Source organism: Vespa crabro, chromosome 19, assembly GCF_910589235.1.
Source record: "Vespa crabro chromosome 19, iyVesCrab1.2, whole genome shotgun sequence".
Taxonomy (NCBI): domain Eukaryota; kingdom Metazoa; phylum Arthropoda; class Insecta; order Hymenoptera; family Vespidae; genus Vespa; species Vespa crabro.
In genome coordinates this window covers 5145593-5172320 of record NC_060973.1, presented here as the reverse complement: position 1 = coordinate 5172320, position 26728 = coordinate 5145593, and the positions used below count along the sequence as shown (strand labels likewise).

At 38.9% G+C, this 26728-nt stretch overlaps 4 protein-coding genes across 9 annotated transcripts; 3 read left to right on the top strand and 1 right to left on the bottom strand.

Annotated features, from left to right (window-relative positions):
- The first annotated feature begins 68 nt into the window (after nt 1-68).
- On the top strand, nt 69-3010 carry LOC124430820 (nischarin-like). The gene is made up of 3 exons (XM_046977921.1): nt 69-786; nt 918-1230; nt 1320-3010. Exons 1-3 carry the CDS (start codon nt 659-661, stop codon nt 2283-2285), a joined length of 1407 nt encoding a protein of 468 aa, XP_046833877.1. The 5' UTR covers nt 69-658; the 3' UTR covers nt 2286-3010.
- LOC124430823 (heat shock protein beta-1) lies at nt 2874-13494 on the bottom strand. 3 transcript variants are annotated; one of them, XM_046977925.1, is made up of 4 exons: nt 13046-13494; nt 9769-9885; nt 8633-8819; nt 2874-4217 (listed from the first exon to the last, which is right to left on the bottom strand). In XM_046977925.1, exons 1-4 carry the CDS (start codon nt 13228-13230, stop codon nt 4023-4025), a joined length of 684 nt encoding a protein of 227 aa, XP_046833881.1. In that variant the 5' UTR covers nt 13231-13494; the 3' UTR covers nt 2874-4022. The 3 variants fall into 3 exon arrangements, with proteins under 3 accessions (XP_046833881.1, XP_046833883.1, XP_046833882.1); XM_046977927.1 differs by lacking the exon at nt 13046-13494 and adding an exon at nt 11245-11374; XM_046977926.1 differs by lacking the exon at nt 9769-9885 and having other exon boundaries at nt 13046-13493.
- Nucleotides 11610-25218, top strand: LOC124430813 (AP-2 complex subunit alpha). Of its 4 annotated transcripts, none has more exons than XM_046977902.1 (14): nt 11610-11674; nt 18075-18162; nt 18962-19173; nt 19289-19482; nt 19562-19793; nt 19878-19986; nt 20069-20712; nt 20823-20954; nt 21019-21216; nt 21282-21619; nt 21707-21975; nt 22050-22194; nt 22283-22490; nt 22564-25218. In XM_046977902.1, exons 1-14 carry the CDS (start codon nt 11624-11626, stop codon nt 22639-22641), a joined length of 2898 nt encoding a protein of 965 aa, XP_046833858.1. In that variant the 5' UTR covers nt 11610-11623; the 3' UTR covers nt 22642-25218. The 4 variants fall into 4 exon arrangements, with proteins under 4 accessions (XP_046833858.1, XP_046833859.1, XP_046833861.1 ...); XM_046977903.1 differs by lacking the exon at nt 11610-11674 and adding an exon at nt 17019-17302; XM_046977905.1 differs by lacking the exon at nt 11610-11674 and adding an exon at nt 17654-17672.
- LOC124430826 (thyroid transcription factor 1-associated protein 26 homolog) lies at nt 15785-16886 on the top strand. Its single transcript, XM_046977931.1, has 3 exons — nt 15785-16169; nt 16271-16400; nt 16474-16886. Exons 1-3 carry the CDS (start codon nt 16037-16039, stop codon nt 16724-16726), a joined length of 516 nt encoding a protein of 171 aa, XP_046833887.1. The 5' UTR covers nt 15785-16036; the 3' UTR covers nt 16727-16886.
- Nucleotides 25219-26728: the final 1510 nt, after the last annotated feature.

The following is a 26728-nucleotide window of genomic DNA, read 5'->3' as shown; positions in this document are numbered from 1 at the left end:
TCATCGATATATCGCAAGAAGATGGGTAGTCGACGAACGTATTTTAATCGATTAAATTTATTATATCGTACTCGAGCGTAACTTTACGGATCTTTTCTTTTGCGACGAAACGAACAAAGTCTAACATAAAATCCATCGCTTTGTATTACCGTTGCCAATAATACCGTTTCTTCAATACGAAAATAAGTGATATTTATTAAAGCAATCGATGTCTTAATGAATGTACGTAATAAAAAGTACGTAATGAAATATTTGCCTCGTCGGTCAGCGTTAGCGAAAATCGATGATTGTTTTTCTCACATAGTATATTAATCGTCTGAGCGAAGATAGGCGCGCGGTGAGAGATTTTGAACGAGGCCGCCACGATGACGCGTCGAGCGACAAAAGTAAGAGTAGGGCATTTAACAGCTGTCAAAGATGTATTAAAAGTGCAGTCGGTGAGAAGCGTTGTCGTTAAAAGGCAACGTTATTGGAAATAAAAGATCGTGTATGATGCCAGGCGGATGGCACGTAAAGTGAAAAAAGCATTTTGATGCTAAGACGTTCGACACCAAACCTGTTTGAGCCCGAACGAGATAGATAACCTCTCGGCCGATAACCGATTCGACGTAATCATTTTCAAGACGTACGATCGTCCGACGGCGATACGTCGAATATAATGGCCTGTCTTCTTTTAAATCAGGAAAACGTTCATATTAAAATACCATCGACCGACAATTTGGACGGTATCACGTATTACTGTATTGAGGTTAATGTCGTTTCCGTCAAGTGGACCGTTAAGCACAGGTAAATATCTCTTTTCCCTATTGTGTTTCCCTATTTACGTTTACTCCCTAACTTTTATTAATCGTCCGTCGTTATCGACGATCTGCCCCCCCCCTCTTCCCCGTGTCAAATATAAGATTACGTTTGAAAAGGTACAACGACTTTGTCGAGCTTCACGAGAAACTGGTTTCCGAGCACTGCGTGGAAAAGGACATCTTGCCTCCTAAGAAACTGATCGGCAATAAGTGTGAGGCTTTCGTAGAAAAACGCAGGCTCAGCTTGGAGATATATCTCAATGCGGTTTATAATTATTTGAAGAAGGCCATGCCAAGGGAGTTGGCGGTCTTCTTGGATCTACACGTCTACGACATATTCTTTCTCCTTCAAAGTATGGCACTGGAATTATTCACCGAAGGCTGTAACTTGTTAGAAAACTCTAAAAGTTATAAGTTTAATCCGATACAGGTGAGAAGAAATCTTTCATCCTTGCGCTGAATTTTCATATAGAGAAATACTAAAATAAACAAGTAAAAAATGATGCCTGTCGTTTTCAGTTATACGCTATCAGCGAAAGATTGAAACAGCCGTGTCCCATCATGGAGGTCGTCGACAAAAAATACGACTTTAGTCACGTTTTGGATTTCAATTCTCATCTTAGTAATCTTACAATCGTAGGAAGTACGGAGACGTACAAAAGTAGCAACATCTATTCCTCCTCCTTGTCGATCGAATTATCGACTTTCAAAAATATTGAGGAATTAACGATCGATCGATATCCCGTCGATAAGATCTACAATATGGGAAATCTTCGTGATACTGTTAAAGTTCTCAAAGTTACCAACACGAAATTGCGCAATATCGTCGAACTGGCGATGTGTGAGGAGGTTCATAAACACATAAATAACGCCAATGATTCTCACGTTTGGCTAAAGGTAAATCATTTGGATCTGAGTGACAATCGTATAGAGATCATAGACGAGGCCATAAGACTGATGCCTCATATCGAACTTTTAGTTCTTAACAATAACCTTTTATCGGAGATATCTAACGTTACGTTATTACCGAGATTGTCTCAGATTTATTTGGCCTCGAATAATTTTACTGTCTTGCCCGATGACTTGCACATTAAGCTTGGTTACATAGTCTATATCGATTTGTCGCAAAATAAATTAACGTCTCTGGCGAGCTTCTCAAAGTTGTACTCCTTGGAAGGTCTTGATGTTAGTTGCAATCGCATTGAAAAGATCGAAGAGGTTAAAAATATCGGTCACTTACCCTGTTTAGAACATTTAAGGTTAACCGGCAATCCCGTCTCGACGATAGTCGATTACAGGGTCAAAGTCTTGGAGCCCTTTGGTAAGAGGGCCGTTGATATTTGTCTCGACAATGAGAAGCCTAATCAAAAAGAGCTCGACGCCGTATCGGTGCATCAAGCTTTACGCATCGCTAGAGAGGGTAAATCACCGACCTTCACGGCGGCTGATGCACCATTATTTTCTGCCGAGATACCGGGTGTATGAAAACAAGACAAAGATTATATATTAAAGGGTCCGAGATATATTCATTTCTTTTATCTATTCGAGATCCTACCCTTTTTTCTAATATATATTTCTTTTATTTTTTTTCCTTTTTATTGCGTCTCTTAGACATCTCCAAAATATCTTAACGATATATAATATATGCCAAAAAGCTAGGATCTCACGTTTGAGAGCCACATTAAAATAGGATTATTTTTTAGTTTTAATCAAAATGACGAATTGGTGAAGAAGAAAAATCAATAATACCGATTATGTCCACGTTTATATCGGTGAGATCGTTGGCGTCTTACTCATTGAAATAATTATAAGAAAATAAATGGAAATAGGAAACGAGAAAAATGTAATAAATGAAAGGACGCGGAATTTCTATTGTAATACTTACTCTTATTCGATTTTAACGAGATTCGATCGAACACGCTCGTGTTCCATTTAAACGTCATCGATTGCGTTGCCATCGCATTTTTAATATTGTTATTTTTTATGACCTATTTCTTAAGGTGTTATTTAAAGAGAAAAAAATAAAAACAAAAAAAATCGAAGGAAGGAAAACAAGAAAAGAAAAACGCGATGTAACGATTTTATAAAGGTGGTACGCGATGGTACTACCAATGTACTCAACTACTACTCGTATGCGCATATACAAATAATACTCTCTCTGTACAAAGCGACAGAATATTTTGTTAAATAAAAGACGTTGAAGAGAAAAATATCACTTACTACTACTCTCGTCGTACGTTTTCTTTTTTTTTTTACAATTTTATTTTTATCGAAACTTTCGTATTCTTCCATTCAAGTTTGTGAGAATTCCTTCAACGATTAACGTACTCATAAATAATAATTAATAATGATCATAATAATAAACCTTAAATTACGCCAAGCATCGTTGTTACGGTCTTTTTAACGTACATCTAAACTAAAAACAAGTATATAAGTTATTGATACGAAGGATCATCTTTCGTTTGTGCACGTATAAACCGCAAGATTTACGTATAAGCCCATGATGCGCACAACTGAAAAATAACACGTATAACAATGCTTTCAAAGCGGTGTTACGTGCCTACGTACGCGATAGGGGAAAAACAAAACAAAAAAAAAAAGAAGAAAGAAAATAGAGAGAGAAAGAGAAAGAGAGAGAGACGTTGTCAAAAGCATTGCACATTGCGGAGCAATTTACGCATTTCTCAGAGTATTACAAGTATCGTGTGTATATATTATCGTGTATCAAAGAAAGGAATCCTATATAGGCGTAAAAAGGAAAGAAATTTTTTTTTTTTTCTTTTTTTTACAAACATCCATATATGTATATGTGCGCGTGCGCGTGTATATCATTAGTAATATTATTTTCTATAGTTTTTTCATATCTTCAGCTTTCGTTATACCTTTTCGCGCATTTTAAATGTTTTTTCTTTAGAAAAAGGTTTAAAGATATAAATTCTTCGAAAAAGTTTCTTATGTGACAATGGCGGATCGTGGAAGAAAAGAATTAGCATCCGTATGATCGAATAATTTTCTTCTCGATCCTTGAGAGGAAAAAAAATGTTGAAAAAGTATTGATCGGATATTTAGTGGAAGTTGATCTCGGTATATATTACTCTCGACCGAATGATGGGCGTTTCTTTTTGCAACGTTTCTTTCTGTTGTTTGCTATCGGAAAAAAGCTTTTTAAAGAAAGCTTTTTGAGGAAACTTGGCGAGAGAAAAGGGACGACGCGAAGAAATTTTATTGATGCGCGATGGGAATTAGCTTTTCGCCCGAACCAATAGCCGGTAGAGGGGCCTCGACGGTGAGAACGCCATCCTTGCTCAAGGATGACTTGATGCTCTCTGGATTGGTTCCTTTCGGCAGCAAAAATTCTCGGTTGTATTCCCTATATACGGATTTGCTTTCCGTCTTCTCCTCGTGCTTGGCGTGAACCTAAAATCAGATATGATTGTCTTATTAAAAAATGTATTCTATCCAACGGAGAATCAGCATAAATCGATGCAAAACGCTTTTGTATTCGGCTCGCGTGGCATTGATAATAGAGGTTGCTGCATATACTATGTTTGCTTTATTAGTCCGTTCAAGCAGAGCGACAAGCCTGCTGCACCACTTTCGACCTACATTTCTTCTTTCTTCTTTTTGCGCTTTCCAATTTGCATCTCTCTCTCTTTCTCTCTATTTTATAGGCGATAATGGTCGTTAAGCGTGGTATAAATAGTTTCAGGGGAAAGGCTAGACGATTCGCAAGAATGGTTGACCTATTTATCGTTCGCGTCGAGACAATGAATCATTCTTGCTGGCCGACCAACTACGCGTAGAATCTACTTACGTGAAAGGAGTGTAGGTCAGTACACGCCAGCAAGTTTCTCCGCGGCGGACGACTATATTCCATCTTGGAAATAGAAAATCTTACATCTCGAGATGGATGTAGTGAAATAAAGGACTGACTGCGATATGAATATATATATATATATATATATATATATATATATTCATATCGCAGTCAGCAGCATATATATATATATATATATATATATATATATATATATATATTTATCTAGAGGACGAAGACGGAATGCGAAGCAAACAGGGGACGTGGAAATGTCAAGATATTGACACGGCTGTTGAGGAGGAGACACTGTCGCGCTTTTTACGAGCACCGGGAAAGCGGGATTGGGATTACATGGAAGAGTAATAAAGTCAGGATTACGCGTTGTACAGTTTATAGAGGGAATAACGGTAAAGAACAGAGATATAGAAAACGACACGACGGAGCCCGAGTCGACGCGACTCAAGCCGACCGCCAAACCGAATCGATAGTAAATACGAAAAAGCTTCCTGCCCGCTCGAAATCTTTCTTTTCTTTCTCCTACTTATTCGATCTCTATCGTCACGAAATAATAGAAACCCTTGCTTAAAGTTATCAGACTTGGATAGAAGAAAAAAGATCGCCTAGAGACAACGTGATTCGATCATCTTTCGACTCGATATTAAAGACATCGTTATTCTAAGAATAGTCGAGGATACAGAATAAATTTGAAGAATAGTCGTCTCTTTAAGAAAATGTTATTTTTATATTTAAAATTTATATATTTAAGGAAGTATTATAACAAGTAGAATCGACGCGTAGAACGCAAATTTGTGATTATGTCATCGGGCGCGATAATTGTCGTCATCGAAAAAGCGCCATCATCGACGCATTTAGAAAACACGCGTTTCGTTAGTCGTCTCGGTTAATTCACTATTTCGTAGAGTCTCGAAGAGAGAACGACGAAAAAGGAAATGATCTTCTCCGCGTCGATCCAAAGAATTCGATTAGACGAGATTATTATTACGGTCCGGTGACGACGATCGAGAGACAATGACAATCGTTAGGTGTGTCGCGTGATAAAATTAATGTCTTGGCACAAAGGAGGGATAGAAAAAAATGCAGGTGCAGGATATGGTTGAGAGAACAAAGTAAAGGATCTTGTTCGACCAATGTGTTAAAGGTTGGCTCCTCGGCCGTCGCCGAGTTTTCTCTCTTTTTCTCTCTCTCTCTATCTCTCTCTAAACCACGTTATGTAAAAGGCGCTAAAGAATTATCGGTCGACTCCCAACGATTCGGACTAGAGTTCTCGAGAAGCAGCAACCTGGTGCCAAGTAACGCAGCCTTCACCTTGTCTTCGCGCGCGAATACGTTCTACTTTTAAATTTTACTTTCCCCAATTCAATCTATTCTCGGCTTCGTTCGGCAAAAAGCGATCCTCGACGAATGCGTATTATAATCGATGCTTTATCGATATTTTTCTCGTTCGCGATAGTGCGCATCGTTGTCAATTGAAAGGCGAAGGAGAAAAATTAAGTATCACGGAGTAGACTACGATGGTGCAGGTAATCTTAGAAGTCACGAGCTAGAAAGAGAGAGAGAGAGAGAGAGATGGGGTGGGTGAGGGGAGGAAATGTAGATGCATCCTGAAGCGACGAGGTGACCGGTAACTTGACCTCCTCCGGGATCTAAGCCTTTCTCCCGCTTGTTGTGCATATCGTCTTACTAGATGCTACTAGAGGTATCGCGCATAAGGTTCTTCTATCATTTTTGCGCTTTTGCATTTCTATTCTGAAAAGCTTCTTTCGGAATACGATAAACGATAGATCGTTTTATTATAGGTATCAGATTCCATCGCATCGAATTTGCAAAAAATAAAGATCTACGAGTTCGATTGAGGAAGACATAAAAATGCTCGAGATGGCGCACAGTATATAACATTTTGCGGAGAAAGAAATAATTTATTCTTGACTATCGCTATCGGTAACATAAATCGTCGGTCTTAGACGCGTTGGAATTACATAAGTAACTAAATACGGATCATCGGATGAGTCATCGCGAGTCTCTCTTTGCATATTTCCGTCTCTCTTGGATAATTCTATTCGATCGTTTATACTTACTACTACACGATCGTCCCCGTCCGACATTTCTCCTCGAAATTCTGGCCTCTTTTATTTTTCCATCGCGATGGAATTCTTTTTGAATGAAAGATAGAAATAAAAATGGACTTAAGTTAACATCGTCCTTGGAGCAGCATCGGCCCTTTTAAGGACCGTTCTCGCGTCTCGATCGCGCTCGGCCTTAATAAATTGCTCCTTGACCACGATTATAGAGGCAACCTGCTTTTTCGAGCGTGCAATACAACATCCCCTTCTTCAAATTCGAGACACGCATACGAATATTTCGCTTTAATGGGAAGAGAGAAGAAGACCTTGCGAAGAAAAATAAAATCGGTCAGAAATCAATTCTCGACGGCCATTTTCTCATGTACCAGTGTGATGCAGGTAAAAGCTAAAAGAGAGGCTGGGCTCGTTTGCATTTACAAAAGGAATTGATTAACTTCGATGACGGATGACGCAAGCAGTGTAAAAAGAAACGATCGTTGCGTATGATTTGAACGAGAGAACAAAATGGTGGAAGATTCTACGTTTCGATTAAAATTCTTTGCGGTTTGAAGGATATAGAGACGGGTGATGAACATTTTAAGCGTTCCAACGTGGCTTTCATTGACGACTCGCGAACGTGGTGCAACGACCTTGTATCGTTCGGCTTTTGCATAACGGTACCACGTCATATTTTTCCCAAACCAGTCTTTCGGTTTTTCTATTCCCCCCCTTCTTCCCCAAGAAAATCGTTCTCTCTCTCTCTATCTCTCTATCTCTCTTTGCTGTCTCGTTGAATCATTTTTTTTTCTATCGATCATCATCTCGTTGTAAGAATAATTACGCATTATCTTATCGAACGTGTGTATAAACGTCTACGATTAATGATAAAAGAAGAAAAAAATATATTTTCCTTCTTATCGCGCGGCATAAGAGATGTTGGATCGAAACATCGATTATTTAACTCTCCTCGATATATCATTTATGACGACGGATTTAAAGGCGCGCAGCAGAAGGAAACGTAAGGAAAAGAAATATATAAGATGAGAAGAGGACGAAGAAGAAGGGTGAAAAGTTAACGCCAATGAAAGAAAGGAAGGAGAATGAAACCGATTGTTTCTGATTTTCTAGAGTAACATTCGTAATGGCCGAATATTATCCTGGTTCTCTGCCGTGACGACTGGCATAAAATATATTTTTGGTAGCGGTTATTTTTGCCCAAGCCCCCGCGAACGTTGGCCAAAGAAGAAGAGAACCGAAGTACGCGCGCATCTCGGAGAAACGAATATGACGAGAAGGGAGGGAGGGAAGGAGGGAGAGAGAGTTTCGATTGTATCGGACGAGAGAATCTTTGCGAATCTAATGACCGTGTAATCAAACAAAAAAAGAAAAGAAGAAAAAGTATCGTTCGCTAGGGTATGACCTCTGCACCTAATGCAAAAGCTAACTTCCGAACGGGAAGTGACGTCATCGGATCAATTAGAACGTTCCAGTTCGCTCATGAAGACCTCGAAAGAGCCTCCAAATACCAGCCACTTCCTGCCCGTTATTCTCTCCAAGATATATATACCGATCTCGTATACGTTTGCGTAAGTATATCTATATTTTTCTTTTATTAAATTAAAACACGAAGGAATTTTGAAGTTGGAATTAGGCGATATCGTCTAGGCGCTTTAACATGCAATCTACAAGAACTGTTGTTCAAAACTTTTTGATAGATGTATACGACGGCGCCGATTGCATAAAATCGTGAACCAGATTTGCATCTTGCCAAGTTGCGCAAAACATCGTGCCGTACGAAATATGCACGATGAGTCAGCCATAATAATTTCATCTCGTCACTACTATAACTTTTCATGCCGATCATCTTGGAATTTGTTCTTCCACGTTAAAGGGGAGGGGGGAGAGAAAGAAAAAAAGAAACTTTGTAAACTCACCAAAAGTTTGTTGTCCACGGTCTTGACGACGATCTCTTCCGGCGTGTACTGTGACACGTCGAATCGTAGCTTTAACATTTTACTGTCACCCTCGTCCTGAATAAGAGGACTGTTAAGGCCATCCAACCAAGTCGAGTCATGTTGTGGACTCAGCGAGCTGTTCTGACTGCTTTGTTGTGTGGTCGTGCTGAAAATCGATCGAATCAAGTAACAATTAGATCTTATCGTTCTGCCAATCTCATTTTAAGAAAAAGAAGATGAACAACGAAAAGACTACTCGAAAGGCTGAATCAGAGTTAGTTGTCCAACTGATTCTATTACGAGACAATTGTCATGATTAGCGAGCAAGAAAAAGAAACTTTATTACAGATATCGTTTATAATTTTTCAACGATTTGGCTCGCTTAGTTTTCAATATAGTTGAACAACCAACTCGACGACTCCGCTCACACGCGTCGAACGAATGAATTTTCGTAACTTGCGACGATGATGCAACGTACAACAAAAAGGAGAAAAAGAAAGAGAGAGAGAGAGAAAACACAAAGATGAAGATGAACGATCGCTGTGCGATTCGACGACGACGTGCTATGATAAACGTATGTATATAAACGGATATGATATAGAACGATTGTATAACACATACATTCTAAGGAAAATAATTTTTTTTTTCTTTTCTTAGAGCGTGAAGCTCACGAGCTGAGAATTTCTAAATTGATTGTGAACACATCACTACTGTAATGAAACGCAATTGGAAACATGCTATTAAAAAAGTCTACTAGTTAGCACGCTTATTTGTTATTTAGAAACTAAAAAGACAATCTATTAAGTACGTCGGGTTTAGCTACTTTCTACTTGATGTTTTCGAGCAAGCTTTGGATAAACGAGGAATCGGGACGTAGAAAGGAAGGAAGGCGTCTACGTCTGAGTGTGTGTGACACAAAATGGCTGATTGATTGGTGGTGCACTTTCTAACAGGGACAACATTGGTTCTTTTTTCTTTTCTTTTTTTTCTTTTTTCTTTTTTTTTTTCGTTGGCTGGGTAATACACGTAGTATGCACGTGGGTGGGTCTATCTCGGTGCTGTGTTTTTTTTCTGTTTCGGTTGATTCGTCGTTGTTGCCGTTCAAGCAACGTCACCTTTTAAAGTTATCGAACGCCGATCGTGCCGACGATGCCGCAGGGTCGACCTTGTCCCAACCGTCCATCTTCGAGGTCGTCGACGTTTTGTGCTCGCTGCTGCTCGTGTGATGCCGACTTCGTGTTGTTGTTAGTCACCAACGTGCCAATGCAGAGAGTTCAGACGGATGGAGAAAGAAAGAAAGAAAGAAAGAGAGAGAAGGAGGAAGAGAGAATAGGAGAAAGGAAGAGTGTCAAACGGAATATAAATGATGGGGTAAAAGGGAGAAAGGGAGATATTAATTAATAGCCAGTTTTGTTTTTCTTCGATCGTTTCAATTTCTCTGTTAACGTTGTTGCTGCATTAGTTTTCAATTTATCTTTGTTTTATGTCGAGTTTCACTGTCAGTTAGCCAAGTTATTGCGGGTTATCGCTTTTTCTCTCGTTATTGCAACCTCTCACGAACGTCTTCGATGATATCAAATTAGACGATATATCGTCAAAGATGATATCTTTTTTTCAAAATACGATAGGAGAATCGACGACGTCGAGGACGCATTTCGATATTGATCGATATTATTAGCGATTAAGTTTGCTTAGGATTGAGCAATGCCGTACTAACGGAGGAAACTCGCTCAATCTCTCTTTCGATAGAGGAAGGCACGTATTCTCGAGGCTTAAAATACATTTTAAAATACAGCCGTGCAAAGCTTCGAACAACGCGCGTAGGACGTGATGAACTCCACCCTGCTTGCCTTTAGGTCGCGTTAACAAGCAGGAAGAAATAGGTGCTCGTATATGAACTGTACACGTCGATAACTGGAAGTTACGCCTCTTCTACGAAAAGGTCGACGACCTTTCGGCGGAAAATTCTGAAATAATCTCTCGTACATATATATATATATACACGTGTGTACACACATGTATATACACACACACGTTAGGTAGAACGTTAAGTAAGAGAAGGCATTACTCTCTCATTGAGGAAAACGAAGAGGGAACGCGTTAAGATATATTACGGATAGCCAGGAACACGGAGAAGAGTCCGTTCGTGCGAGCTAATCTTTCTTAAGCACGCATCGCGCATGGTTGCTCGAGTGGCGTAATTGTTAAAAGCCGGTTAACTTCCGACGGCTCGTCAATGAAAGCTCAAGCATAAAGGAAGCATATTCGGAACACGTTGTTAGTGCTTTGGCAAACTTTAACGAACTTGCACGAATGCTTTAAGATCGCAACTCCATTTACCCCGAGGAAATTTTCGTAGGTCGAACATTTTCGTAGGTGATCAAAAGAGGGAGAAAAAGAGAGAGAAGAAAAAAGAAAAGAAACGAACAACCTTATTAAGCTCGCGGTATCGATTTCTAAAGCTTTGTCCATTTGCGGTGCAACACTTTCGTTCGGGAGAATACTCGTAGAAATAAAATTCTCAATAACATGACCCGATGCACTCGTTCCAGCATATTTTGTAATCGTTCTAAAAGAATATCATAACGTACCACAGTTTGATGACGGTTTTATGCCTTGGAGGATAAAGATCCTCGTCGCGTTGGGCGAATATCATAATTGGCAAGACCGCTCGATCCCCTCGGTGAAAAAAAAGGAAAAAAAGAAACAAAAGAAAAGAAAAAAGAAAAATTCTCAAATGACTTTAAAGCGTCACGAGCAAACACGTACGTAAAATTCAAATGTCACGTTAAAACTATTGCGCGCAATACGCGGCCCATCGTAAGAGCATAGCTACTATATGGTCGATCGTACGAAAAGATAGAGGGGGAAGATTTGTAACGAGCGTGCAACGTGCAGGTGTCAAGGACACGCGAGGAAGCTCGTAGAAGCAAGAAACGGTTTCAGTATCGGAGCCGTCTCGCGAGGACCATGCATTCGACGACGGAAGTGCTCTTCAAGTACGCCTGGGACCCGCGAAAGGTAACGAATTCGTCGTTCCATCCTCCTTGTGAGCTTAACAACTTTTATATTATTTTCTTTCGATGTTTGATGGAAAAAACGAAAAAAGAAAAACAAAAAAGAAAAGAAAAAAAACAACAACAACAACAAGCCGAAAGGCGTCCTTCGCGTGCCTCTGTAAAAGTATAATATTACACACAGTGCCCTTGGCTACTGCGTGCTTTCAAGGAATCTCGGTGGTAAAACGTTAAAAAGGTAAACCGAAATTGTAGCCGATGACGAGTAAAATTAATTTGAACTTTTTTTTATCTCACTCGATAGCTACTAAATCATTTATTAGCTGATTGGGCGATAAAGCGCGAACAAACTCTTTACGATACGCAATTGTATCGTCCGAAAGTTACTGGCTCGCGTCGCCGCGTTGTCCATAGACGCATATCGATCCGCCTTAAGGTAGAAGAGGGCATCTGTTACGCGTCTCCTATTCGCTTCTTCTTTCCCTCCACGTTTGCCTCGGCTTGCTCTCTCCCTCTGTTTCCCTCTGCATGTACATAGAACACGTACGTGTGTATGCATTAACACACACACACAATTCCCCTCCCCACATTCGTACGTAGACGCGAGATTCGAGAGAGAGACGAAAAACCTACGGGTTGCTGCGTTCGGGTTGCGTCTTCGAATGCAGTGACGGAAGCTCTAAAAATAGCTGGTACGTACGACGTATGTAAGCTTCGCGAAGAAAGAGAAAGATGGTAAGCTCCGAACGTTATATCGAAACGCATAAAAGTCTAAAACCGAAATGCGTAGATATCTCGACTCGATTTTGACCAATCACGTTGGAAGTTTAACGGGACATAACCGGTACGATGATAATACCTATACATCATGATAATAGACGTCCTAATAAGGTGAATATTTAGTACTATTCTCCCTTAACGATCACGTTAACGATCAACGTGTACGAACTACTATCACGAATTATTATGCGTATGTTTCGCAAGTCGTATGCGATAAAAAAAGAACTATCGTTTGCACAAATCTTGAGGGAAACTTGGCAATCCAAATACCTTGACCGGCTCTCCTTCCTCTTTCGGGCTCTCTCACAGCATCGCGATCTACGCGATATAATGAGCGAGAGCAAAGTCGTGGCAACGAGCAAGAGCATAAATTAAAGTTAATTAATATCTGTCTAGGCAAGCGATTACTGTTCTTCCAAGAGTTCTTTGTCCACCAACTTTCCTTATTTAACCGTCAGAAAGAGGGAGAGAGAAAGAGAGAGAGAGAGAGAGAGACGGTAAGGTTTATTAAAAAATATATTAAAGCGAACGAACGATATAGAATATAGTGCGTATATCGAAAGAATGGAAAAGTATAGTACGATAAAAAACTTACCTGGTGGTACTCTTAAAGAAATTGCTCTCGCGATTCATAAGCTCGCTGCGGAATCGCGACATCTCGTCCTCCATCTTCCTCATTTCGGCGTCGAAACGTTCCCTTATGTTGGAAAATTCGGTGTCGATGACGCTAAAGTCGCCCAACTTGATGGGAATGTTGCGCTTGATACCACTATCGGCCATGTTTTTCCCCTCTACGTACACAAACTTGTATTCTCTCTCTCTCTCTCTCTCTTTTTCTCTGCTTTCGCCTTTCCCCGATGTTCTGTCTCGCTTCCTCTTTTTCTCTTTCGCCGTTCCTCTCACTGATCCACTTCGAAAATGCTGCTTCGTAATCGACCACACGTGTACAAACTTTGATTGCGAATCGCGAGCGACGATTACTCAAAAGTTACAACCTTTCGAAACGTACTCTCTGACGTTTCGTCTAGGAATGAGCGCGCCTCGCTCCCGCCTCCTTAAATAGTTACGCGACGTACCATTGGAACGTTCGGCCATGCTCGGCCATGCTCGCCCACCCTCGGTTATCGTCGCTCCTGACACGCGGTCCGACGCGAATCAACGATATCCCGCGAAGCACGGACGCGCTCGATGTTTGAACTTTTAATTCCAAAGTTTCTCTTCGAAACTAATGATATTATTATGGCTCTTCGTGAATGATCATTTTAATTTTCTATTCTTACCATAGACGTTCTTAAATATATTTTCGGGAAAATACAAGTAACGTATATAATGTATATGAAATATTGTACTCTTGTTAGTTTTCATTTATAGGAATCGGCTTTAATTTCTGATAAATGCACTTATGGATAAATACGCCGAACGTAGGTAGGCTTTCGTAGGCGTAGCACAATTGGATGAAACACTCATTGAATTCCGGGGTAGAAGCGATGACTAATGCTAATATACAATCGCTTCCTTATTGAAGTACCCTTCGATAAGGAAATAAGATTGTGGGTGCAACTTATAAATGATGTTCTAGAAAATGTTGGGGTACGAAAGAAGCATGTTCGATCGTAACGGTCGTGTAAGATATTAAAGGGAGGCTTATTCACCAAAGAACCGATTCATTCGAGTAAAAATATTTCTTTCGAAACACATCGTGAAATATTTTTACATCGCTTTTCCTTCGTGCAAATTCCTTGGCAGCTCGCCCGTCGGACGTGAATGAGTTAACGAGAGTTAACGATGAGTTAATCGGGGATGATTCGATTTTCACGCTAATAATTGGCTATTTAGAGTAAACGGTGCGATGCATCGAAAAGTTTTTCTATACTGGGTGATGATGTCCCTTCGTTATAACGATATTCGCTTAGATCGGCTCGCTGAATATTCGGGGAAAAAAAAATATGAATGCGTGTAGTACACCCGAGTAAAAGACCGAAGGCCGATGACAAAAAGTGTGTCAATGTCAGAATCTTCGAAGCTTGCGATTCGACGAAGTGCTCTGCTCGAAACGAGAGACCTGCGAACCGGTTTTCTTCTCTCCTTTCCTCGCTCTCTTTTAACACACAGGCGAAATCTCTTCGAACGTTTTTCTTTTTTCTCTGCGTGGGGGAACTTGACTCGCATGACGTCATCTACGTGGGGGTTTCGCTGATCGATAGAACTACCCTAATATGGGCAGAGCATGAATTCGTTACGCATAATACGAATTATCCTATCTAATTATGATGAAGAAGAAGAAGAAGAAGAAGAAGAAGAAGAAGAAGAAGAAATAACGTAAGGCAACATTCGTATTCGAAAACTCGTCCGAATTTATCTTTTTTATCGGCTGTTACAATCCGTCGAGCGTTTATCGTCTCGATGAACCTCGCGACCGAGATCTTGATTCGAGAAAGATAAGATTCGAGAAACCGTCCTATTTTCCTCCTCGTATCCTCGACATTGAATCGTTGAAGAACGGCGAACGCATACATATACAGACAGAGAGAGAGGTGTCTTTCGACGCCGAAAGAATTCCTTCGGACGCCTCTGGCCTCGGATACCTACGGCTGTGTCGGATTTTGTCAGCTAATAATAACTCTCAACCGCTTCCACGACGTTGCTTTCGTTGTTTTCTTCGACATACCAAAGCTTGCGCATAAAGTCTAATGAAATCTTTAACGTTTCTATAACTTCCGAATTGTTTACTATCTAAACGCATTCTTTTTAATTGAATAGTAAAAAACAATGATTAGAATCGTATTATCCTTGCGAGTCTTTATATATATATATATATATATATATATATACGATCCAATGGCGATGATGCCTTCTACGTTGGTGAATCGACGATCGAATAAAGAAATCGATCTTTCGATCAAAGTGTCGTGACAAATAGGCGCGTTACGTAACCGACATTGTTTTATAATTTCTCTCTATAAACTATCGCCTCGAGTTATCTACGTTGATGCGCGCGTGCTAATGCAAAACGTGGATCGTTGCCAAGAACGCTTCGTTGTAGCCGCAAGTACCTTAACCTCTCTTCGTTTTAATACAACGCTCGAAAGCGTGTGTTATATATGTGTATGTATGTACATATATATATATATATATATATATATATATATATATATGTCATGATATAAAAATACTGCCACTTAAAATACTCCTACTCCTCTTCGTCGTTCCCTTTAAATAACAAAATGAACGAACGAGCGAGCGAGCGACGATGAACGAAACGAATTAAGAGATAAAGTGAATAATAATAATCTAACCTAACCTTTTAAGGTTAATAATAACCTTCGAACGCAAAGGGTCGAGAAACGTTAAGCTCGACGACGCAAAGGACGCGAGAAGGAGCAATTATGCCGATAAGAGCTTATTCCGAAGATTCGTCGAGAAAATAACCATGGTAATAGGCGAGTCTGCTTATGACGAATCACGAATAAGAACGCATGAAGCGGCGCTATTCTGGCATATCCCTCTGGCGTCGGTTCGTAGTACTTCCAACGGAACTGCTAAATGTCATTAAAATAATACATATGTTTTTAACTTGGACGCAATTATGAAGCGACGCGAGAACCAAATTGAAAATAAGATTGCGTTCAATAATGATTCAAAAACGTTGAAAAATGTTGAGAAGAAGGTATTTGACAAGAAGAAGCATAGATTAAAGAAGTATAGCAATAAATATAAGGGTAAGAAAGAAGGATAAGCAGGGTTATGTCGTTGCGATTAGCGATCGTAAATTATTTCTAGGTTAGGTTCTGATGCTATCGGTGTATTATATTTCTTATAGTCGAACAACGGCAAGAGCGAATGAAACTAGCGGTTTTGCGTGATTATTATGAAGAATTTCTCAAGGATCAACATGGCCGACGAAAGGGAACCGAAACGAAAGTCGAAACATTGTCGGGACACGATGCGAGGTAGGATCGTAGTAATTTGTAAACTTGTCCTTTCGAGAAACATTTTATTATTTGTGCATTTTAATTATATCAGCAAGCCAAAGAAAAGTCCGAATTACTTCGACGTAATAAGAAAGGAGTACGAGCGCAAGAAGGAAGATAAGAAAAGGAAGAAGGAAGAAAGGCTTAGGATAATAGCGGAAAGGGAGGAAGCTTTACGAAAGTACAAAGAGAAAAAAATGCAGGCTTATAAAAAACTCTCGAAGAAGACTAAAAAGGGTCAGCCCGTTATTAAGGAGAGAATAGAACTTTTGTTGCAAAAGATACAACAGGATAAAGGCAATTGAAAGGGGATATCTTTGGAATTAAACGTAAACGAGTCTTATGTACGAGTTTATCTCCTAGTTTGAATCGACTCGTTCATAGAAAATTTAATTTCATCGTTACTTTTTAAAATCTGTACAAAATAAATAAATAAATAAATAAATAAAACGATTCTATAGATAATTAATAAAGTTTCATGTATATCGTTGCTAGGTCACTCTATTTCTCTTATATTTTTCGTCGATGTATTTTAATCGATGTTATTGATATGAAACTTGACATCAGAAACGTGGAGTATCTCATGTACGTGCCATAGATGAATCTATCGAACAACGTCGTGTGGACAACGTCCTCTTATCGACCGATCGATTGCCAACCCAACGAGATGATTAGCGCGCCTGAACGATTTCAAGATGGAACTTTTTTCGCGCCTGTCCAAGAGCGCATGCGCGTTGCTCTTTACTGTCTACCCGTCAACTAGTGAACGATTGCAAATGGCGACAGCCACGAAATCTTTGGCACCGACTCGCGAATAGTTTCACGCTCACCGTGCACTTCGCGACCGAGCCGCGCTTGAACGCTATCCCTAAACCAGATCGGTACGTATTATTTGATCGAACTGTTCTTTCGAATCTGTCAGATCGTTCCTTCGAATCTTATCGGCGATTGATCAAAGACGGACCACCTTTTTCCCGTACGGCGATCCAGACCCCGCGCAAAGTAAAAGACAGCTCGCTTACGATTTCTTTTGCCCTTTGAGATATTACTTCGTTCGTCTCTCGATCGATACGTCCCTCGATGATTTTACTTTTTCCTCCTCCTCCTCCTCCTCGTACTTTATTCGCGACACAATTTCTTCATTCCTCCTCCTCTTACCCCTCCTCCTCCTCCTTCTCCTCCTCCTCCTCTTATACGATACCCACGACGATTTACGAATATCTCCCATTGTCCTCCAATCGTTTTTATTGAGTACGTGCGATTGTAAAGAGAACGATACCACTGTCAAAAATATTTTCGACCGGTTTTTTTTCGGATCCTCGGCACAGTGTACATATTCGACCGTGCACGACAATTATATGAGTTTGATTTTCTTCCTCACTAATTCTTTTCCCTTTATCTTTCTTTCGTCTCGAACGCATTGAAGGCATTACTTGCTAGACAACGTTTTATTCGATCGATCGCTTTCGCATCAATTGGTGATAGAACTGATAGAAAATTTCCTCGTCTATCCTCGTTCATAGCTTCTCATTTATTTTTCTCATGTGCATGCAAAGTCAAAGTGAATGAGAAACGTCGATCGACACACGACATTCAGCATCAGGTATTTAGTTGAAAAAGGATATACAATTGGTGTTTTATCTTACTTTGCAGGTGGTTCAAGCAAAAGGAGCCAAGATGCCGGCTGTTAGAGGCGATGGCATGCGAGGTTTAGCCGTCTTTATTTCAGACATTAGGAATTGTGAGTTCTACGATTAATATATATGTCTATATATATATATATATATATATATATATATATATATATATATATATATATATATATATAATCTAGATATACATACATATTTGATATATAATATAATATATATATATATATATATATATATATTCATGGTCTAACGGTCAAAGTAATGCAAAAGACTAGTTTGATCGCTTTGCTCACAAATGCTATTAGAAATTAAAATTGAACGGATTGATCCTTTCCAAGACTGTTCCTATTGAGATGCGCTCATTGAGATACACGATGCCATTGAAATTTATGTGACGTATAAAATATGCGTAGAGACAGGGGGCGGAGTCCTGATATAACTGAGATATAAGAGTATCTTACTGATAGCTTTAGTTTTGTACGCAAACACACGAAAAGACTTTGATAACATTTAGGAATGATACGGCATGCCCTAGAAACAAACGAGGACGTTAATCCTCGTACATATTCCTTCTATTATCTGGTTGAACTAGTAATCGTTTCATATATTATTATAAATTTTATGTTCTCTAATCGACTTCCACGGTTGAAATAAAGTTAAGACAAATAAGTCAATATTTGAGTTCTATGAGGAACAGCCAAATGGCATAGCTTTTGTGAAAGTAGTCTACGATACTATCTATGATTCAATGTCCATGTAGTCATTGATGTCCTGATACAATTAATTAAATATTCATTTGCAAAGTTTCACAAAGTTCGATTAAATCCTCATCCTAATTGTATAAAATTGTGAGAAATATAATTGTTTTTTTTTTCTTTTTTCTTTTAGGTAAAAGTAAAGAGGCAGAAATCAAAAGAATAAACAAGGAATTGGCAAATATACGTAGCAAGTTTAAAGGTGATAAGACCCTCGATGGCTATCAGAAGAAAAAGTATGTTTGCAAGCTACTATTTATTTTCTTGCTCGGTCATGATATTGATTTTGGGCACATGGAAGCAGTTAATTTGCTTTCCTCGAATAAATATTCGGAAAAACAAATTGTAAGTGGTATTTTTTAAGCTCCTCACAACTACTACGCGAACACAGAGGCATCTTATAAATGTGGCATCTAATAAATAGCAACAAATTAATACTTTCTATCTATATTATTTGCAGGGTTATCTTTTTATATCGGTTTTAGTAAATACCAACAGCGATCTCATTAAATTAATAATCCAAAGTATAAAAAACGATCTTGCATCTCGCAATCCAATCCATGTAAATCTTGCATTGCAATGCATTGCCAATATCGGTAGCAAAGAGATGGCAGAGGCATTTGGGAATGAAATTCCAAAGTTACTCGTCTCAGGGTACGTTTCCCATTGTTATATAGTGTCGCACATGTTGTGTCGCGTGCGATGACAACACCTGGTGTTTGATACTTTTTAGCGATACGATGGACGTGGTCAAGCAAAGCGCAGCATTGTGCTTGCTACGATTATTACGTACTGCCCCGGACGTTGTCCCTAGCGGAGAATGGACATCTCGCATAGTGCATCTTTTGAATGATCAGCATCTTGGAGTTGTAACTGCGGCGGCATCGCTGATAGATGCACTTGTGAAAAGAAATCCGGACGAGTACAAAGGCTGCGTCAGCCTTGCCGTTTCCAGATTGAGCAGAGTATGTAATCGCCTTCCCCGATAATACTGGTATTATCGTTGCAAATAAAATTATATCGTGCCAATTAATTCCTTTTATCTTTAGATCGTCACATCGAATTATACGGATCTGCAGGATTACACTTATTATTTCGTCCCGGCACCGTGGCTGTCGGTAAAATTATTAAGATTGTTGCAGAATTACACACCGCCAGGTATAAATATACGTAATTTCTATTATACATATTTATCATTGTACTTGATGATGCATTAACGGACAGACGTTTCTACGTTCAGCCGAAGATCCAGGAGTCAGAGGAAGATTAAACGAGTGCCTGGAGACTATATTGAACAAGGCACAAGAACCACCAAAATCTAAGAAAGTACAACATTCTAATGCAAAGAATGCAGTTCTCTTCGAGGCTATTAGTCTAATTATTCATAATGACAGTGAACCAAATTTGTTAGTACGCGCGTGCAATCAGCTGGGCCAATTTTTGTCAAATCGTGAAACTAATCTACGTTATTTGGCGCTCGAGTCCATGTGCCATTTAGCAACGTCAGAATTTTCTCACGAAGCCGTGAAGAAGCATCAAGAGGTGGTCATATTGTCGATGAAGATGGAAAAGGATGTATCAGTTAGACAGCAAGCGGTAGATCTTTTGTACGCCATGTGCGATAAGAGCAATGCGGAAGAAATAGTACAAGAAATGTTGAATTACCTCGAGACTGCGGATTATTCCATTAGAGAGGAAATGGTTCTCAAGGTAGCAATTTTAGCTGAGAAATATGCTACCGATTATACCTGGTACGTTGACGTTATCCTAAATCTAATCAGGATAGCTGGCGACTATGTCTCGGAAGAAGTCTGGTATAGAGTTATACAGATCGTTATAAATAGAGATGACGTACAAGGATACGCCGCTAAAACTGTTTTCGAGGTAAATCGAACAACGTTACTACGTCCTACGTATTCGTATGGGCGATTTTGTTCGACGATAATTTCATAATTTATTATTTGTTATTTGTTATTTTACAAGACATATTACAGGCCCTGCAAGCACCGGCGTGCCACGAAAACATGGTCAAAGTCGGCGGATACATTTTAGGAGAATTTGGTAATCTTATTGCTGGCGATCAGCGATCATCCCCGTCCGTACAATTTCAGCTGTTACATTCCAAAGTATGTAAAACGTACGTGTATTTAAGCGTATCTCTTTATAACAGAACGACATCACCTGTTCTAGTATCATCTGTGCTCGCCGATGACACGGGCGTTACTATTGTCTACCTACATCAAGTTTGTCAATCTCTTCCCCGAAATACGGAGCCAAATACAGGATGTGTTCAGGCAACATAGCAACTTACGTAGCGCGGATGCCGAGCTTCAGCAAAGAGCATCCGAGTATTTGCAATTGAGCATAATAGCTTCCACCGACGTCTTGGTATGTTGAAATATGTCCGATTTATGAGACCTAATGATAAAATAAATACTGTCGTACTACGACAGGCAACCGTATTAGAGGAAATGCCTGCATTCCCGGAACGTGAGTCCTCAATTCTCGCGGTTCTAAAGAAGAAGAAACCTGGTCGCGTGCCGGAGAACGAGATTAGGGAGAGCAAGAGCCCGGCCCCCAACACCAATCATCATGCTGAACCACCGTCGGCCACTGCGGCGATTACCGCGGTAAATAATACGTCCGCGGATCTTTTGGGTTTGTCGACGCCACCGTCGTCCCAGCCAACTAGCAATACCGGCGTTCTTTTGGACGTTTTGGGCGACATATACAATATGCCGAATAAAGTTGGCGCGACGAACGGCACTCAAAACATGTACAATCCTAAAAAGTAAGTTGCCTTTGGAAAATGGCATTCTTAAATATTGATTTAATACGATAATCGGTAGTTGATACAATCAACAATTTTGCCTCCTAGATTCGTTTGTAAGAACAACGGGGTGCTCTTTGAGAACGATTTGATTCAAATCGGTGTGAAATCCGAATTTCGACAAAATCTAGGACGCGTTGGTCTTTTCTACGGCAACAAAACTCAGTACGCGTTGCATAGTTTTCAACCGCTGTTATCTTGGTCGGAAGAGAATCAAGCAAAGTTGGCCGTTCAAGTTAAGCCCGTTGATCCTGTCCTGGAAGCTGGCGCACAGATTCAACAAATGATCAATGCCGAATGTATCGACGATTATAGCGGTAACCATAAATCTTTAATTATTCCTTGATCTCCAACTGCTCCGATATTTATCGGAATCCTTTCATTTCCTTAGATGCCCCTAGTATGCTCATATCCTTTATTTACAACAACGTACCGCAGAAGATTACGATGAAGTTACCATTGACGATAAACAAATTCTTCGAACCGACGGAGATGAATGGAGAATCCTTCTTTGCACGGTGGAAGAACCTTGGAGGGTAGGCTGACCTAAAAAAGAGAAACATATTCTACTCGGTACATATTAGGTGTACGTATGTATAGTAATACATGAACAAACGTTTTCAGGACGAACCAACAACGCTCGCAAAAGATATTCAAAGCGCAACAACCAATGGACTTGGCCCAGGTCCGTACAAAATTGCAAGGATTTGGAATGCAGTTATTAGACGGGATCGATCCTAATCCCGACAATTTCGTTTGCGCGGGTATAGTTCACATGAGAGCTCAGCAAGTTGGATGTTTATTACGCCTTGAACCCAATAAACAGGCGCAGGTAATATTTATCGCGTAATTTTTTTTTAACATCCCGCATTACAATTAATGAGACATTTAACGCACGATTTCAGATGTTCCGATTAACTGTACGTTCGAGTAAAGAGTCTATGTCGGTCGAGATCTGTGACCTGCTAGTGGACCAATTTTAATAAGGCCTAGCAGGCCGCGTATAAGCGACGAAAGAAGCTAGTTTATGGTGACGTTGCGGGAAGACATGATAACTCTTGATGGAGCATCGTATGTCGTCTCGCGTCGTACACCAGAGAAAGCAGATACTGATAATTAATCATTAAGAAGCGTGCGTTGTACCCAAGCTTACGGATAGACCTTTGGTTGCTATAATATCTATCACACCAATGCAAGGAAAGTGATGCTCTCAAGAAGATATTTGGTGGCACGATAACAAGTAAGATGGTAAGGTAAAAGATAAGAAAAGAAAATAAAGTAACGGTGTTTCCTAAACAGCCTAGCGTTAGAACGTAAGATTATTATAAATGAAAGAAAAGAAAGTCAGAAAGGGGTCAAACTTTGACAAAACGAAAGTTACATGATATGTCGCATGTATCATTATACTTTGTATATCGTTTCTACGCGACGTTTCCATCTTTTATTAGACTCAGCATTCCGACACGGACGTAACGTATGTACCTTTAGTTTCTAATTTCGCGTGTCGGTTCGTAAACGTTCTTGTCAACGTCCGAAATCTTTTCTGGGTCCGAATTTTGTCAGCAGAGAAGGTAGCAAGTAATTGTTCGCATCCATGTCTAATTTCGTTTTTTTTTTCTTTTTTTGGAAAGCGACCATTTCCATTTATATTTTGTCTGTCTGTCTGTTTGCTTGCTGCGTGCGTGCGTGTTTGTGTCGTCTCTACGTGTGTATGTGTGTTGCGTGCGCGTGTTGAATGACACTCGTACCGTAAAGAACAAACGAGTACGCGCTATGTGTGTACGTTCTTTTTATATAGCGAGCATCATACGAAACCCGAATAATCCCTCGATATACATATATTATAACGGCATTAACGCAACATATTGGTTCTCATAGCACACGCACTCATTTGTCACAAGTGCCATTCTCTACGCTGTCCCACTCGGTAATGGTCTTCTTCTTTGTCATTACGATTTCCCCCCGAGCTTCTTCCCTATCTTTTTATATCTTTTTTTTTCCTTTTTTTTTTCATCGCTGTGCGATCAAGTCGCGCGCAACGATTACTAGATTTGAGTCCGATAACCGTGGGCACTATGATATTAGTCGATTCAACTTGAATATTCTCCTGTAATTAAAGGTTGATATATCCTTATCAACGATAAAGATTCCTACAATCAATTTATTTTTCTCCGCTCACTTCCCGCAATTTTCTCTCTTTCTCTCTCTCTCTCTCTCTCTCTCTCCTCCCCGCTCCCCCGGGCCCCATTTTCTCCGTTCAATGTCGCGGGATAGATCCATGGCTGGTAAATTTCCTGATTTGTAAGTAACATAGAAAAAAAAACAAATAATGATTATGTTGACGTTGATGATGATTGTCGGAAACGTAAGATGCCGTGGCTTTTTGGTGAATAATCCAAGCGTTAATGAATTAGTTAATTTCCATGTAAACATGACTAGAGATCGATCTTTAATTAATTTTAACGAGTTTTATGTGAGATGTATATTTCAGTAGTAACATATGTAATGGAAGCGCGCGTGTACATTGTACAGGTGATATTTACAATGCACTTCTATGCATACAAAAGGTTGCGTGACCTATATATATGTACGTACGTGTTAACGATATTATCGAGAGAAGAGAGAAAATAAGGAAAAGGGGAAAATATAATCGAGAAACGAAAGAAAAGAGCAGCTTTAAGCGGCGTTGAGACATGATATATAGTTTACGGAAGATAATAATAATTAATTCAGATGATTGTAAAGCTCTATTCAATTGTAAATAAGTAATTTTCATTATAATAATTAGAAGCAATCCGTTAATGCGGTTGCTTTTCGCGAGACACATAGATCGCAATACTCGTAGCCTCGAGAGAACCATTCGACTTAATTTTCTTTTTGTTTTTTTTTTTGTTTTTTCCCCCTCTTTTCTTTTTTTCTATCCTTGTTCTTTTTCTTTAGTATTCACACTCACATTTTCCCTCTTTTCTCCTCGTACTTTTACATATATTTTTTTTCTCTCTTTATTTAATCATAAGCCCACATTATTGTACAATGGTATACATACATATCTGTTGAATGTGAATGTTAACTTATAATATATTGTCAAAGTTATTAAGTTAAATGCGTTCCATCGTCGAGTCTACGTATTTTACAGAATCGAAAAGATGCCTACATTCTTACACATTACGTCGCGTAGTAATGTCTTGTTAAAAAGAAATGAAAGAAAAATGCCTGTAAAAAAAGAATTTGAATTCCAATGCGACAAACAAATGCAAAGAGAAAAAAGGAAAAGTAAACGACGGATATTCGTGGACAATAAGTATTACAGGCGATCTTGCGGATAGCTTAACTGCGACAAAAGAAAAAGAAAAAAAAATAAATAAAAAAATAAAAAAATGAAAAAAGACAAAAAAAAAAGGAAAAAGAGCAAAAGGACAAACGAAAGAGTCCTTTTTTCGAAACTGAGAAATGTTAAAATTGTATTTTGCGAAATTCGGGATACGTCGTATCCTTCCCATTAGTAGTATTCAATGTGTTATATATGTGTAAAATATATCCATGCAGAATCTCATTACTAATTTCGAGCGTTTCTACTTCTTCCTTTTATCATTTTCATTCTTCTTTTTCTTTTTCGGACGGACTGAGTACTCATTTGAACGATTAATCGCCAGTCATGGATTATTTAATATCGAAGATAATTGACAAAAGCACGAAAATAAAAAACAAAAGAAAAGTAACTCTCTTTTTTCGGACAGAGAACGAAGAAAAGAAAGTGAAAAAAAATACATTTCTATACATTTATTATGCAGAAATTGAAAGTGTAGTCTCGTTTATCCGATATATCGATAAAAGAATTAAGATGAATGATATTCGAGGTAATTGTGTATGTAAAATGTTTTATTTGCTGAATGCATGCTGCTGTCTGTCTGTCTGTCTGTGTGTGTGCGACGATGAGAATTTCGTGTTCGCGGGCTCATACAATATATATACACGAGAGAATTATTTTGTTCTTTTTTTTTTAATTTATGTAACAAAATGAGGAATTTTTTTTTCATCGCTACGATAAAGATTTTCAAATTGCATCTTTATGAGATAAAAAAGAATAAAGAAAAAGAAGGAAGATGAAAAAGGAAACGACTTTAGGGTTCTTTTAGCTTTATCAAATCCATACCATCTTCTATCCCTTTTTCAAGCTCTGCTAGCGAAAGGTCTCTTCTAAGAACAAGAAATATCGAACGCGAGACGTTTACTGTAATATTCGATTGTTTTATATTTTTTAGTTACATACATACATATATATATGTATGTATGTGTATACGCACACACACACACATACACACACATTGTTTCTAAGACGTCATTGATTTATATTACTGAATATAATATATACTAATGATAATGATAATGATAATAATGATGATGATATACCGTATAAAAAAGAAATGAAAAAATGAAGAAACGTTTATTTCGATCTTTTCTCGACACTTTTCTTCTTTTTACATAATTCTTCTAGTTTTCTCCAGCTTGTATGCTATACGTAATGCGTTAGAGAATATGCAAAGACACGAGTGAAACGAAGAAAGGGAAAAATATGGAGATAGACATTCTCGTCGGATCGGTCGATTACAATTAATCGATCGAACCATCCATCTATTCATCCATCCATCTATCGAGAGAGCATTATCAATGTGCCGTGCCAAATACTCCGAAAGCGTAAATGGGTCCACAATGTAGCGTACGAAAAAACGCTATTATACGAAGACAGACCAATGTGGTGTACGCCAAAGTATAAAGGCTAACAAGAAAAAAAGAAAAATATTAACGAAAATATATTTCATTAAAAATCCTATATATACATATATACTATATTTATGAGGACTCAATATTAAAAATCTTGATGAGAATGGTAACTCACATTCGAAGAATGAATTAACAAAGAGACGAGTGCAAGACGACGATGCGATATTATCCGTCTCATTATTATTATTATTATTGTTATTATTATTACTATTACTATTATTAGCATATCGTACGTTTACATTTACATTTACAGACTTGTCGTGTATAAAGTAAAAGCTACGGGTATTA

Bases quoted from the DNA above. Each gene is read 5' to 3' on its own strand.
- LOC124430820 (XM_046977921.1), top strand. From the start codon at position 659: ATGGCCTGTCTTCTTTTAAATCAGGAAAACGTTCATATTAAAATACCA. The intron at 787-917 runs GTAAATATCTCT...ACGTTTGAAAAG, and splicing joins AAGTGGACCGTTAAGCACAG to GTACAACGACTTTGTCGAGC. The intron at 1,231-1,319 runs GTGAGAAGAAAT...TGTCGTTTTCAG, and splicing joins ATAAGTTTAATCCGATACAG to TTATACGCTATCAGCGAAAG.
- LOC124430813 (XM_046977902.1), top strand. From the start codon at position 11,624: ATGCATTCGACGACGGAAGTGCTCTTCAAGTACGCCTGGGACCCGCGA. The intron at 19,483-19,561 runs GTACGTTTCCCA...GATACTTTTTAG, and splicing joins CCAAAGTTACTCGTCTCAGG to CGATACGATGGACGTGGTCA. The intron at 20,713-20,822 runs GTAAATCGAACA...GACATATTACAG, and splicing joins CCGCTAAAACTGTTTTCGAG to GCCCTGCAAGCACCGGCGTG.
- LOC124430823 (XM_046977925.1), bottom strand. From the start codon at position 13,230: ATGGCCGATAGTGGTATCAAGCGCAACATTCCCATCAAGTTGGGCGAC. The intron at 8,820-9,768 runs GTGACGTTGCTT...ATCGATTTTCAG, and splicing joins GCGTTCGATAACTTTAAAAG to CACGACCACACAACAAAGCA. The intron at 4,218-8,632 runs GTGAGTTTACAA...ATCTGATTTTAG, and splicing joins CCGTGGACAACAAACTTTTG to GTTCACGCCAAGCACGAGGA.
- LOC124430826 (XM_046977931.1), top strand. From the start codon at position 16,037: ATGAAGCGACGCGAGAACCAAATTGAAAATAAGATTGCGTTCAATAAT. The intron at 16,170-16,270 runs GTAAGAAAGAAG...TATTTCTTATAG, and splicing joins GTATAGCAATAAATATAAGG to TCGAACAACGGCAAGAGCGA. The intron at 16,401-16,473 runs GTAGGATCGTAG...TAATTATATCAG, and splicing joins TTGTCGGGACACGATGCGAG to CAAGCCAAAGAAAAGTCCGA.